The 11,847-nt window shown below is 48.9% G+C and overlaps 4 protein-coding genes across 4 annotated transcripts; 2 read left to right on the top strand and 2 right to left on the bottom strand.

The window, feature by feature from the left end:
• Positions 1 to 39: 39 nt before the first annotated feature.
• Positions 40 to 2,377, top strand: BDV38DRAFT_285405 (glutamate--tRNA ligase GUS1; the record flags this gene model as incomplete). Its single annotated transcript, XM_032060481.1, has 4 exons — positions 40 to 303; positions 386 to 872; positions 927 to 1,234; positions 1,289 to 2,377. 4 exons carry the CDS (start codon positions 40 to 42, stop codon positions 2,375 to 2,377), a joined length of 2,148 nt encoding a protein of 715 aa, XP_031910891.1.
• A 1,135-nt stretch (positions 2,378 to 3,512) lies between these two features.
• BDV38DRAFT_146830 (putative plasma membrane H(+)ATPase) lies at positions 3,513 to 7,337 on the top strand. The gene is made up of 4 exons (XM_032051553.1): positions 3,513 to 4,420; positions 4,491 to 4,714; positions 4,780 to 5,454; positions 5,511 to 7,337. The coding sequence occupies exons 1-4, from the start codon at positions 3,967 to 3,969 to the stop codon at positions 7,215 to 7,217; spliced, it is 3,060 nt and encodes a 1,019-aa protein (XP_031910890.1). The 5' UTR covers positions 3,513 to 3,966; the 3' UTR covers positions 7,218 to 7,337.
• A 245-nt stretch (positions 7,338 to 7,582) lies between these two features.
• BDV38DRAFT_273221 (NAD(P)/FAD-dependent oxidoreductase) lies at positions 7,583 to 8,898 on the bottom strand (the record flags this gene model as incomplete). The annotated part of the gene is made up of 3 exons (XM_032057640.1): positions 7,583 to 7,707; positions 7,771 to 8,577; positions 8,673 to 8,898. 3 exons carry the CDS (start codon positions 8,896 to 8,898, stop codon positions 7,583 to 7,585), a joined length of 1,158 nt encoding a protein of 385 aa, XP_031910889.1.
• A 963-nt stretch (positions 8,899 to 9,861) lies between these two features.
• On the bottom strand, positions 9,862 to 11,281 carry BDV38DRAFT_273220 (glycoside hydrolase family 18 protein; the record flags this gene model as incomplete). Its single annotated transcript, XM_032057639.1, has 3 exons — positions 9,862 to 10,744; positions 10,801 to 10,928; positions 11,183 to 11,281. The coding sequence occupies 3 exons, from the start codon at positions 11,279 to 11,281 to the stop codon at positions 9,862 to 9,864; spliced, it is 1,110 nt and encodes a 369-aa protein (XP_031910888.1).
• Positions 11,282 to 11,847: the final 566 nt, after the last annotated feature.

Here is an 11,847-nt window from a genome sequence, read left to right as displayed (position 1 = left end):
GGATTCATTCGGATTTTTACCAGTGAATTCGGAGACATCATGTCTAATATGCAGTTGACCTTGGCCACCAAGGCCAACCAGGCTTCTCTGCTTCCTGTTCTTCTTGTCGCAACCTCTATCAATGAAGCACGACCATCCCCGGTGATTAACATCACCTACGAGGACAAGGCTGTTCTTGACCAGGGCGATAAGGCTGTTGTTCAGTTCACCGGTATTAGTGGAACTCCTGTTTTCGGAACAGTGAATGCTATCCAGGAGTTGCTCAAGGACTTCCCATTCCTCAACTCGAAAGATCAGAAGCTGGTACGTTACATATCTTTATAACCCCAGTCTATGGTTGCTATCCTTCTACGGTTGGGGGCCATTCGTCTAATAATACTACTAGGAGAACGAGTGGCTTTCTCAGCTTGATACCTTTACTACCCTCGACTTCAAGGCCCTTGATCCTTTACTCCAGCGCCTTAACACCCATCTCCTTCTCCGGTCCTTCATCGTCGGATACTCGCTTTCCACAGCTGACATTGCCTTGTGGGGTGCTCTCCGCGGAAACCGTGTCGCTATTTCTGCTATCAGAAAGGGAGCTCTTGTCAACTTGACTCGGTGGTTTACCTTCTTGGAAGACCTCTGTCCGTGGGCCACATCTGCCCTTGAGGCGCTGAATGTCGCAGCAAAGGACAAAAAGGCTACCAAGGGCAAGGAAGGCGGTGCTAACTACGACGTTGCGCTTCTGAACACTGATAAGGGTGTCGTGACCCGGTTCCCCCCTGAGCCTTCAGGATATCTCCACATTGGTCACGCCAAAGCAGCCCTTCTCAATGATTATTTCGCCCACGAGAAGTACAATGGCACATTGCTTGTCCGCTTCGATGACAGTGAGTTCACCTCCACCCTACAACATCGTTGACAACTTTCTCACATCTGTCAAGCCAACCCTACCAAGGAAAACTCCGAGTTCCAGGATGCTATCGTTGAAGATCTTGCTCTCATGGGCATCAAGCCCGACAAGATGAGCTATACTAGTGACTACTTTGACCAGCTCTACGAGTATGGTGTACAGATCATCAAGGATGGAAAAGCATATGCCGACGATACAGACAAGGAGACTATGGCGGCGCAGAGAATGGACGGTCTGCCTAGTAAGCGTCGTGATGCTACTGTTGAGGAGAACCTTGCTCGATTCGAGGAAATGAGGAAGGGCTCTCCTGAGGGTCTTGGCTGGTGCATTCGTGCCAAGGTATTTAAGGTTCATATCTTCACTTCAGGAGCATTTTCTCACATCAGTCTTTAGATCTCTGTCGATGATAAGAACAAGGCTCTTAGAGATCCTGTTATCTACCGGTCCAACCCTGACCCGCACCACCGCACGGGCACCAAGTGGAAGATCTACCCCACTTATGACTTTGCATGCCCTATTGTCGACTCTATTGAAGGTGTTACTCATGCTCTTAGAACTATTGAGTACCGTGATCGCAACCCTCAGTACCAGTGGATGCTGGACGCCCTCAAACTCCGCTCGGTGCAGATCTGGGACTTTGCTCGGATGAACTTCATCCGAACCCTTCTGTCCAAGCGCAAGCTTACTAAGCTTGTTAACGAGGGCGTTGTCTGGGGCTGGGATGACCCTAGGTTCCCTACAATCCGTGGTATTAGAAGACGAGGCATGACCATCCCTGCCCTGCGGGAGTTCATACTCAGACAAGGCCCAAGCAAGAATATTACAAACCTTGACTGGACCCTCATCTGGGCGACAAACAAGAAGTATATTGACCCAGTTGCACCTCGCCATACCGCCCTTCTTCAGAAAGACGTTGTCAAGGCAACTATTAAGGGAGCTCCCGCACCCTACACTGAAGAGAAGCCCAAGCATATTAAGAACCCTTCAGTTGGCATGAAGAAGGTCGCCTACAGTGGATCCATCCTCCTTGACCAGGAGGATGCCAAGAGCTTCAAGCAGGATGAGGAGATCACCTTGATGAACTGGGGCAACGCCATTGTTCGCCAGATTGTGACTGACCCTAGCTCCGGTGTTGTTAAGGAGCTTGAGTTGGAGCTGCACCTGGAAGGTGATTTCAAGAAGACTGAGAAGAAAGTCACTTGGCTGTCTACTGACCAGGAGCTGGTCCCCGTGGAATTGGTCGACTTCGACTACCTACTCAACAAGGATACCTTGCAGGAGGATGATGCTCTGGAGGACGTCCTGAACAGGAACACCGAGTTCAGGGAGGGTGCTACTGCTGACTGCAATGTTGCTGAGCTGAAGGAGGGCGACATCATCCAGTTTGAGCGTAAGGGGTTTTACCGTGTGGACAAGGCTTACGCACCGGGCCAGCCGGCTGTTTTGTTCTACATCCCTACGGGAAAGACCGGCGGCAAATAAGTGTCCAATCTCAGTTGGGGTCCGCTCATAGAACGAGTCACGAAGATATGCTAGAAGACGTTTGGAAATAGAGAAGTCCATTACGCATACCAGTCCGAAATGGTGGCATAGTATGGTTATACATTATAATCTGGGTGTAGCAGCCACGGAAGTTAAATTGGACAAATAAACTTCATCGCACCCATAGAAAACAGGAGGAGAAGCAGTAAGTTAAGTACTAAGTGTGTCGGTACTACTACTACTACTACTACTACTGAGTAGTATGAGGTAAGTCGCATTGTTCTACACAGTAGTGATGACGGCACGGTATCAGACAAGCGTCGGATTGGATTAGGTTGTATCAGAATCTAATCCCAAGGAGGGAAGTATGTAGCCAAGGAAGGTATGTAGGGTTGAGATTTCAACACGACAGCATACATGATAGAGTGGATGATGAGAGGATTACGTCGTGAGATCCCCAGCCGGAAGCGTTAGGAAAGGAAGTCTGGAAGGACGTTGATGTTGGAATTAAAATTTACTTCCCGGTCAAGGTTACATTTTATACAAGACGCTCACTTAGGAAAGTGTCAAACGGGGAGAGTTACGGAGTTGGTAAGTTTCATTAGTAGGGACGCACTAAGGCAACTACTAGTACTAGTCCCAACTCGGACTGGGGCCATTCCCACCTGCAGGCAGTACTAGTAGTGCCGATCACTTGATTTAAGGTCGAATCCAACATTCCACTCTTGTCCGCAACATATCATATCCTTCCCATTGGTCTATACCTTCTCATCCTTCCAAGTTACCCAGCCCATAGGCTTTCGTGGGGGTTGTTACACTCCCGACGATTATAAGTGAGCAAGGGTGAACCCTTTTGAGCTCTCGTGTCCCAGCTGTTATCCTTTTATAGGAAGGTCTCCTGGTCAGGTCTTCCGTGGGTCCCCGACTCTCTTTCCGCTGGCATTTCAGGTCTAGAACCCTGGGTATCCTCCTCGTGTCATGCGGTTCTTCTAGAGTCAATTCTTTGCGTTGTGTATCTGAATGCCTGGGCATAGAAATGCCGGAGCGAATGGGCTCTGATGTTTCCCTGGCCCCTCGTTCATATACTTCAGCCGGGTTATTTCGGATAGGTCACCACCGTCTCATACGTCAAAACCATTGAGGATATCCCAACTCACACCCAAATTGACTTTGCGCTCAACCGGTGCACGCAGCCATGTCTGGTCAAAATACAGTATGGGCTTGTCCTCGACCGTTATTTAGCCTCTATCACAACTTGACTAGCCGGAAGCTTCCTAGGATCTACTACGTCAGCATGATAGTCTGTATGTAGTACGACTGTCCAACTCCGTCTGAGGGTTGGCCCTGTACACGGAGTTGGTGGTTATTGTAGCTCCCTTTGCCCTCACGGAAGGGAAATGCGAAAAATCTTTGCGAGTTCTTGTTCTTACTAGTGCCCACAAGGGGAGATCCTTCTCGTTCGCTGTATGTTCGATCATTCTGTGAGAGCACTCGTTTTTATAACCCAATTCGCTCCCCTTGGCCGGTTGAATAAGCGTTGGGCATATTAGGTGAAGCCCTGCTGCCCCTGGCAAGTAACCGAGAGCAAAATGGCCGAGCAAGGCGGTGCCTCAAATGACGTGGAACGGGTAGCTCAAGCACCAGGATCTCAGGGTCGACTTTCTACCTCTGAGGGACGCGCATCTAGGCGTATCTCCCGAGTGTCTTACAAGGAAGATTGGGCCAATCTTGACGAATATGGCAAGCTTGTCAAGTACGCATCGACCTACCGCGAGGGCGGTCGAGGCGATGAAACACAGGGAGAGGAAGAGGTGAGAAGAGTCTGGTATGCTCCCTGGAAGAAACGCAAGGTCCTCGTTCGACATGTGGAACAAGACAATGGCCAGTTCCCGGAAGACTGGCTACTCACCGACATCCATCAAGGTCTGTCCAGCAATGAGGTCTCAGATAGGCGTCGCAGAGCGGGATGGAACGAGCTAGTGTCGGAGAAGGAGAATCCCATCGCCAAGATCTTGTCTTACTTTAGGGGCCCTATTTTGTATGGTAAGTCATATTGGCTTACATTAAGCGCGTTCCATTCCTTTGAGCGATTCGTGCAACTGACCCGTCGCAGTTATGGAGCTGGCCGTCCTTCTTGCAGCAGGTCTAGATGACTGGATCGATTTCGGTGTCATCATTGGTATCCTGTGTCTGAATGCGGCTGTCGGTTGGTACCAAGAGAAACAAGCCGCCGATGTTGTCGCCAGCCTCAAGGGAGATATTGCAATGAGGACAACAGTCGTCCGTGATGGCCAGGAACAGGAGATTCTGGCCCGCGAGCTCGTTCCCGGTGATGTGGTATGTTTGGCAATCTCAAACTGACCTCTCTGAAGCCTGCGCTGGGGGACTGACACAGATGGCAGATTATAATTGGCGACGGCCAAGTTGTCCCCGCTGATGCACGGATAATTTGTGATGTGAACGATCCAAACGGATGGGAAGAATTCAAGACAATGCAACATCAGGGCGACCTAAGCAGCACATCCGAATCCGACATTGAAGAAGCTGAAGGTGAAAAAGACAAGAACAAAGAAGGGGATAATGAAAAGCCACAGAAGCCCAAGAAGCGAGGTTACCCTATTCTGGCTTGTGATCATTCAGCTATCACCGGGGAGTCTCTGGCAGTTGATCGTTATATGGGCGAAATGATCTATTACACGACTGGGTGTAAGCGTGGAAAAGCATATGCCGTTGTACAGACTTCTGCGAAGCTCTCGTTCGTGGGTAGAACAGCGACCATGGTGCAGGCGGCCCAAGGTGCAGGTCATTTCGAAAAGGTCATGGATAACATCGGTACATCACTTCTCATTCTCGTCATGGCATGGATCCTGGCTGCATGGATTGGCGGTTTCTTCCGGCATATCCCAATTGCTTCCCCTCGCCAGCAAACGCTTCTCCACTATACCCTGGCTTTGCTTATTGTCGGCGTCCCTGTCGGTCTCCCCGTCGTTACAACCACTACTATGGCTGTAGGAGCAGCTTACCTTGCAAAGAAAAAGGCTATTGTACAGAAGCTTACTGCAATTGAGTCGCTTGCGGTAGGTTAGGAGCGATATCTCCTGCCCCGACGAAAATGCTAATAACTTATCATTAGGGCGTTGATGTCTTGTGTTCCGATAAAACCGGCACTCTTACAGCAAACAAGCTGAGCATTCGGAACCCATATGTGGCCGAAGATGTGGATGTCGACTGGATGTTTGCCGTGGCAGTTTTAGCGTCGTCCCACAACATCGATTCGCTAGATCCGATTGACAAGGTTACTATTCTGACCCTCAGGCAGTACCCCAAGGCACGGGAGATTCTGCGCAGAGGGTGGAAGACGGAAAAATTCCAACCATTTGATCCGGTTTCAAAGCGTATCGTGACCATCGCAAGTTGTGATGGAATCAGATATACCTGCACCAAGGGCGCACCCAAGGCTGTGCTCCAGTTGACAAACTGTTCTAAACAGACTGCCGATTTGTACAAAGCCAAAGCGCAGGAATTTGCACACAGAGGCTTCCGCTCTCTGGGAGTTGCAGTCCAGAAAGAAGGAGAAGAATGGACCCTCCTCGGTATGCTGCCGATGTTTGATCCACCCCGAGAGGACACCGCGCAAACAATCCACGAGGCACAGAATTTGGGCATCAGCGTCAAAATGCTTACAGGTGACGCATTAGCCATCGCTAAAGAGACTTGCAAGATGCTCGCCCTTGGAACCAAAGTATATAATTCAGACAAGCTCATTCATGGAGGGCTTAGCGGTGCAATGGCAGGAGACTTGGTGGAAAAAGCAGATGGTTTTGCAGAGGTCTTCCCTGAACACAAATATCAAGTTGTTCAGATGCTTCAGGACCGAGGCCATCTCACTGCGATGACTGGTGACGGTGTTAATGATGCGCCTTCATTGAAGAAATCTGACTGCGGCATTGCAGTAGAAGGAGCTACAGAGGCAGCACAATCCGCTTCAGACATCGTCTTCTTGGAACCAGGCCTGTCAACAATCATTGATTCGATTAAAGTTGCTCGGCAAATTTTCCATCGCATGAAGGCATATATCCAATATCGTATTGCTCTCTGCTTGCATTTAGAGATCTACCTGGTCACGTCGATGATAATCATCAACGAGAGCATCCGTGTTGAGTTGGTAGTCTTCCTTGCTCTGTTCGCTGATCTTGCCACTGTTGCGGTTGCTTATGATAATGCATCGTTTGAGCTGCGGCCTGTGCAATGGCAACTTCCGAAGATCTGGTTCATTTCATGTCTGCTAGGCCTCTTGCTTGCCATGGGAACTTGGGTAGTTCGCGGTACTATGTTCCTCCCATCGGGTGGTATTATTCAAAACTGGGGCTCGATTCAAGAAGTGATCTTCCTCGAAGTTGCTCTCACAGAAAACTGGCTTATTTTCATCACGCGTGGCGCCGACACGTGGCCTTCAATCCACCTAGTTACCGCCATTCTGGGAGTGGACGTTTTGGCAACCATTTTCTGTTTGTTTGGTTGGTTCACGAACCAAGATATGCCCACCAGACCCGCCGACAAATTCGTTGAAACAACGAACGGCTGGACTGATATTGTTACTGTGGTCCGAATCTGGGGCTACTCTCTGGGCGTGACCATTGTTATCGCATTAGTGTATTTCATGCTCAACAAGTTCAAATGGCTTGATGACCTGGGTCGAGAGAAGCGCGATAAGAGTGACCTTAAGATTGAAAATCTGCTTGGTCATCTTGCCCGCTTGACCGTTGAGTATGAAAGGCCTGGACAGCCGCCAGCGCGATTTTACTTAGCTGCTCCTAAGGAGGAAGAGGAGGTTGAGTAATACAATCTCCTTGATATGACTTGCGCAAGCCTCGAGTAATGACAATATGCAACATAATGACGGCGGTGGAGAAGCTGTAAGCTCATGATAATAGGCATTGGATGGAGGGCTATACAAAATTTACAGATCATTAACCTTTTATCAATCATTAATGGTTTCATGACTTAGGAATTTGTAATTTAATTGGAAATCTACCTACGTACTGTCCTAAATCGGGAAAAGGCTCCACGTCATACCTAACGTCCTTTAGACTAAATTAGAATCAAATTATACTGTTAAACGTATATCACAGAATGAAAGAGTTGATAAGAGGTCTCGTAAACCAGCGATGACAACTATCGGTGGCCATCGATCACATAGATCGATCACAATCCTCTGGCCCGGTTGTAGATCTTCTCCATATCATTGCCCATACGCTTCTCAACCTCCTTCACCAAGTCATCATCACGCTTGCCGATGGCCGCGTTAGATTCCTCCTTAGCCATTTCGACTGTGGCACATGTCAGCCTTGAACAACATGGTGGAATAGTAGGTGAAAGGAAAGAAAACATACCATGCGCAAAGACAGCAGCCTTCTTACCACTGAACATAGCATGAGGCACATTGGTGCTGTTATCACTGTTGCAGTCGCCAATAGCAAAGACACCAGGCACACTGGTCCTCATACCAGGGTTGGTAGTGGCATCGATCTTGTTGCCGAGCATAGTCAGACCCAGCTGTTTGGGAAGATCCGACCGCTGCTCGCTGGGATAGTTGGTGATGAAAGCATTACGATCAACAGACGAGCCATTGGTGAAATGAACACGGAATATATCAATCTGTCTGGTGCCGTTCCTGTCCTTTACCTGGCTACCGTCCTGAATGCGCTCGAAGAACGCGATTGTTTCGTTCTCCAGGCGCACATTGTACGCCTCCAGCTGTGCCTCCCAGTTGGGGTATTTCTTCGCCAACTCAGCCTCCTGGTCCGGCGTCTGTGTACCGTTCACGAAAGCAATGATATCCGTGTTCAGAGTGTATACTTCCAACACGCTGCCGACGACATCCGGGAGCGCACCCAGGATACCGAATGGCTGGTCCCGGTGCTCATATCCGTCGCACCAGGGGCACCAGTAAACGCCATTTGCCCAGGCTTCCTGCAGGCCCGGTACGTCGGGGATGATATCTACGAGACCCGTGCCCAAGACGACTTTGCGGGCAGTGTACGCATTGCCGTCGGCGTCTTGGGCGCGGAAGTACGAGGTGTTGGAGGCCTCGTCAGAGACACTCTCGATGGTGTTGACTCTCTTGTCGATGAAGGTTGCGGTGTCGTACCGGGAAATCTGCTCGCGGGCGAGACCGCGGAATTCGCTGGGCACGGTGCCTTTAGTTCGTGGTATGTCAGTCTAGCCCTTGTAAATACTTCCGGGAGAGGTTTGACTTGGTATATAGGGAGTGCGGAGTGGGGTCTGTCCATACCATCATTGCCAATCACATCGTGCATGTTCCGGGTAGCAGCATTGCGATATTCTTGGGAGTCGAAGAGAGCCGTCTTGCGTCTTACACGGGATAAACCGCTAAGCGCACTGAGACCTGCGGGGCCACCTCCCACGACAATAACTTCATAGTCGGTTTGAGGGACGGATGCCGCGAGGGCAACGGTGAGGGAGGAGAAAAGGGTGTAGAAAAGAGACTTAGGAGCCATGTTGAGCGAGCGATCAATACTCGACGACGAGGAATGATAGACGGCTGAAGGAAGGAAGGGGGTCCATAAATGGTTTAAATATTGTCAAAAGCATCTGAGCAGGATTCACCTGCGCATGCCCACTAGGTGCCTAGCTGAGAAAGGGCATCATGCATTGCATGCTGCCAAGAGCAGGCAAACCCACTGTATGGCAAAAAAATCCTAGTGATACGACATAGGACCACCGCATTGCATCTCGGAAGACAATGGATTGCTCGGTATTCCTTGGAATCGACTGAAGGGAGGGGTCGTGCATATGCAGGATTTATTGTTTCTGCATGTCGAGGGTTTTTGGTGGTTTGAACAGCCCAATTAGCGGAGGATGTAGAATAGTTCGCGACGACCCTTTAATCTAGAGAATGTAAATTTTTAGTCAAGATATCTAGGAGTGGATATAGAGGCGAGCTGAATCAGATCGAGAACAAGGAGGATCGGCAGGACGGAGAATCAATAGTTCATGCATTAGGGCGGATCCTGATGCGCTAATTTTCTGCATCCTTCGAGGAATTGGGATCTAAATTCCTTGATTGTTTTGGTTCTTGACCCGGGCCGAAAAACACCCTCGGTGATTGAAGCGAATCATTGGATTGTTACGTGCAGAAATACGTGGGCATCGATTTGTGTTGTCCAGGGCGGAGGGTGTGATGGACGAGAAATGAGTTGCATGAGCTTGAAGGGCCTCCATATCACACCACGTGCCAAGTGTTTGCCCTAACTCTTGTAACTTGTAAGGGATAAAGTGATTAAATTGTTGGAAGTATCAGGCCGAGACAACAGAGGAATTAATGCCCTCACTTCTTACTTTATATACATATGCCTTTCCGTCCGCCAAGCCCACTAACAGACACAAAAATATAAACATTGAACTCCTAGCTTAGTGTAAACATGTGCAACATAAAGATAAATAATGCGGGCCATTATAAACTACCGGCCTATGACAGGATAAAATGACGGAAGACGAAATCCATGGCGCAAAAGGTGTGCTGTGGAGTTTCTTAGAGCGCCTTTCACGCCATCCAAGAAACCCTTATTGCCATAGGCCTGACTAACATCCCACATCATAACACCTCCAAAACTCTCAAATGACTTGCTATATGCGATCACTGGTTCCAGCTCCGACGCTGGGATATAGCCCGTACTCGCGGCGCTCGTGTTCGCCGGAACACCAAGCAAGACCTTGGCTTTCTTATTCTGGGATACGGTTTTCGCCCAGTTGTCCCATTGCTCAAAGTTGAAGCTGCTTTGCTTTTGTTGGCCTGCTGAGAAAGAGTTTACTCCGCACCAGTTGTTGTAGAATTGAACAAATACTGCGTCAATGGATACGGGCCCGTTGAGTATATCCTTATCCGCTGCATCTGGATACGGACATTGTGGTGCAGCAGTTAGAAAGTATTGCTTCGATTTGTCCGCGTCTGACAATTCGCGAAGCCGGTTCGCGAATGGTGCCATATTCGTCACAGGTGCCTCGAAATCCAAGTCGAATCCATCAATGGTCGCGTCACCGAATGGTCGACGGATCGTTGTGGAGTTAGCTTGGACTGCGTGGATATCAGTGCTGTTGAGACGGTTAAGACGGTTAAGACGATTAAGACGGTTGAAACGACCGTTATGGTATCGAGACGTATTATTATGAGAAGAGGCATTCCAAAAAGGACCCTGGGTTGTGGGAGGACCAAACGTCTTCCAGAGAAGGTCTGCGCCGGCCGTAGCCGCGGATTCGGATTGAAAGCCTCCCTCACTATACGTAGCACCACCAATAGACAGAAGGATGGTCTTTCCTTTCTTTTGGCAGGTGGTGATATCCGTACTGGTGTGGTTAGCTATGCCCCACACTAAATGAAGCTTAGATGATGTTGTACGTACCCGATCTGGGGGCATTTCAGGAGGTTTGTGCCATCGAAGGTGGTGCAATTATCATTTGCATTGGAAAAGTCTATCTCCGGTGCCCCCCCTGGACCATTAATCGTCATAAGAAATGCAAGTACGATGACCTGACAGCAGGTGAGCGACATTCATCTAGCTCTCTAGTAGCGGGAAGCCTCACATCGATGTTCTCATCTAGAATTAGTTAGTGTCTGCATTAAATGAAAGCACCATGCACCGGATCGGCCTTACCATTACAGTAGTACCCCAGTGACTGTTGTGCCAATTCTCCCTTTCCTTTAAACGAGTTCTGACCTAAACCACAAGGCGGCGTAAGTAATATCTAGCTCAGTGTTGTTTTGTTATACGCACCCCAATATACAACGACATTCGAAGTGGAAGAAAGATCGAGTTTGGCATATGCTCCTCCTAAAGAGGCTGTAGCCATCGCGAAGGTGAGAAGGCCCTTTGCGAAATACATAGTCCCACGTTTGGTTTCTTTTCTTTCTTTTTTCCCCAATAACGCGAGCTGAAATGTTGAGAGTTAGTGGCTGTTACAATCCTCCCAGCAACCGAAATCACAGAGTGGCCGAACACACTGACTTTCTGGCGTCACCTAATTGTCGAATAGCTCACAGCTCAGGAAATGAGCAAATTAAGATTGCTAAGAGTGCACAATAGCTTACTTTAAGTCTCATACCCCGTGTTATGGCTGCCAAAGAATGGTTAGCATTGCTGCAAATGGAGACCAGGAACATTCCAATAGACTGCCATGTTTAAACCAGAGTTTCCACAAGATTGAATGTCCTTCGCACATAAGGTAATGATTCTCTGTAAGTCTGTAGAGGCCATCTTTCCTGTTACCCCGGTTTGCTTGTGTGCATTTCCTGATCGTTGTCAGGCATCTAGGGATTCCGGGTTGTGGAATGTTTCCTCTCCTTTTGGAGTACGTACACGTTCATGATGGCCCACATGTCGATAGCTCCTACATAGCCCGAGTAGTATTGAAAAGTTTTAACTAACTTTTAGTCAAAACAAGCTGAACTC

This window comes from Aspergillus pseudotamarii (genome assembly GCF_009193445.1).
Source record: "Aspergillus pseudotamarii strain CBS 117625 unplaced genomic scaffold BDV38scaffold_49, whole genome shotgun sequence".
Classification (NCBI taxonomy): Eukaryota; Fungi; Ascomycota; class Eurotiomycetes; order Eurotiales; family Aspergillaceae; genus Aspergillus; species Aspergillus pseudotamarii.
The sequence above is the reverse complement of the archived record's forward strand: the minus strand, read 5'-3'. Positions and strand labels throughout refer to the sequence as shown.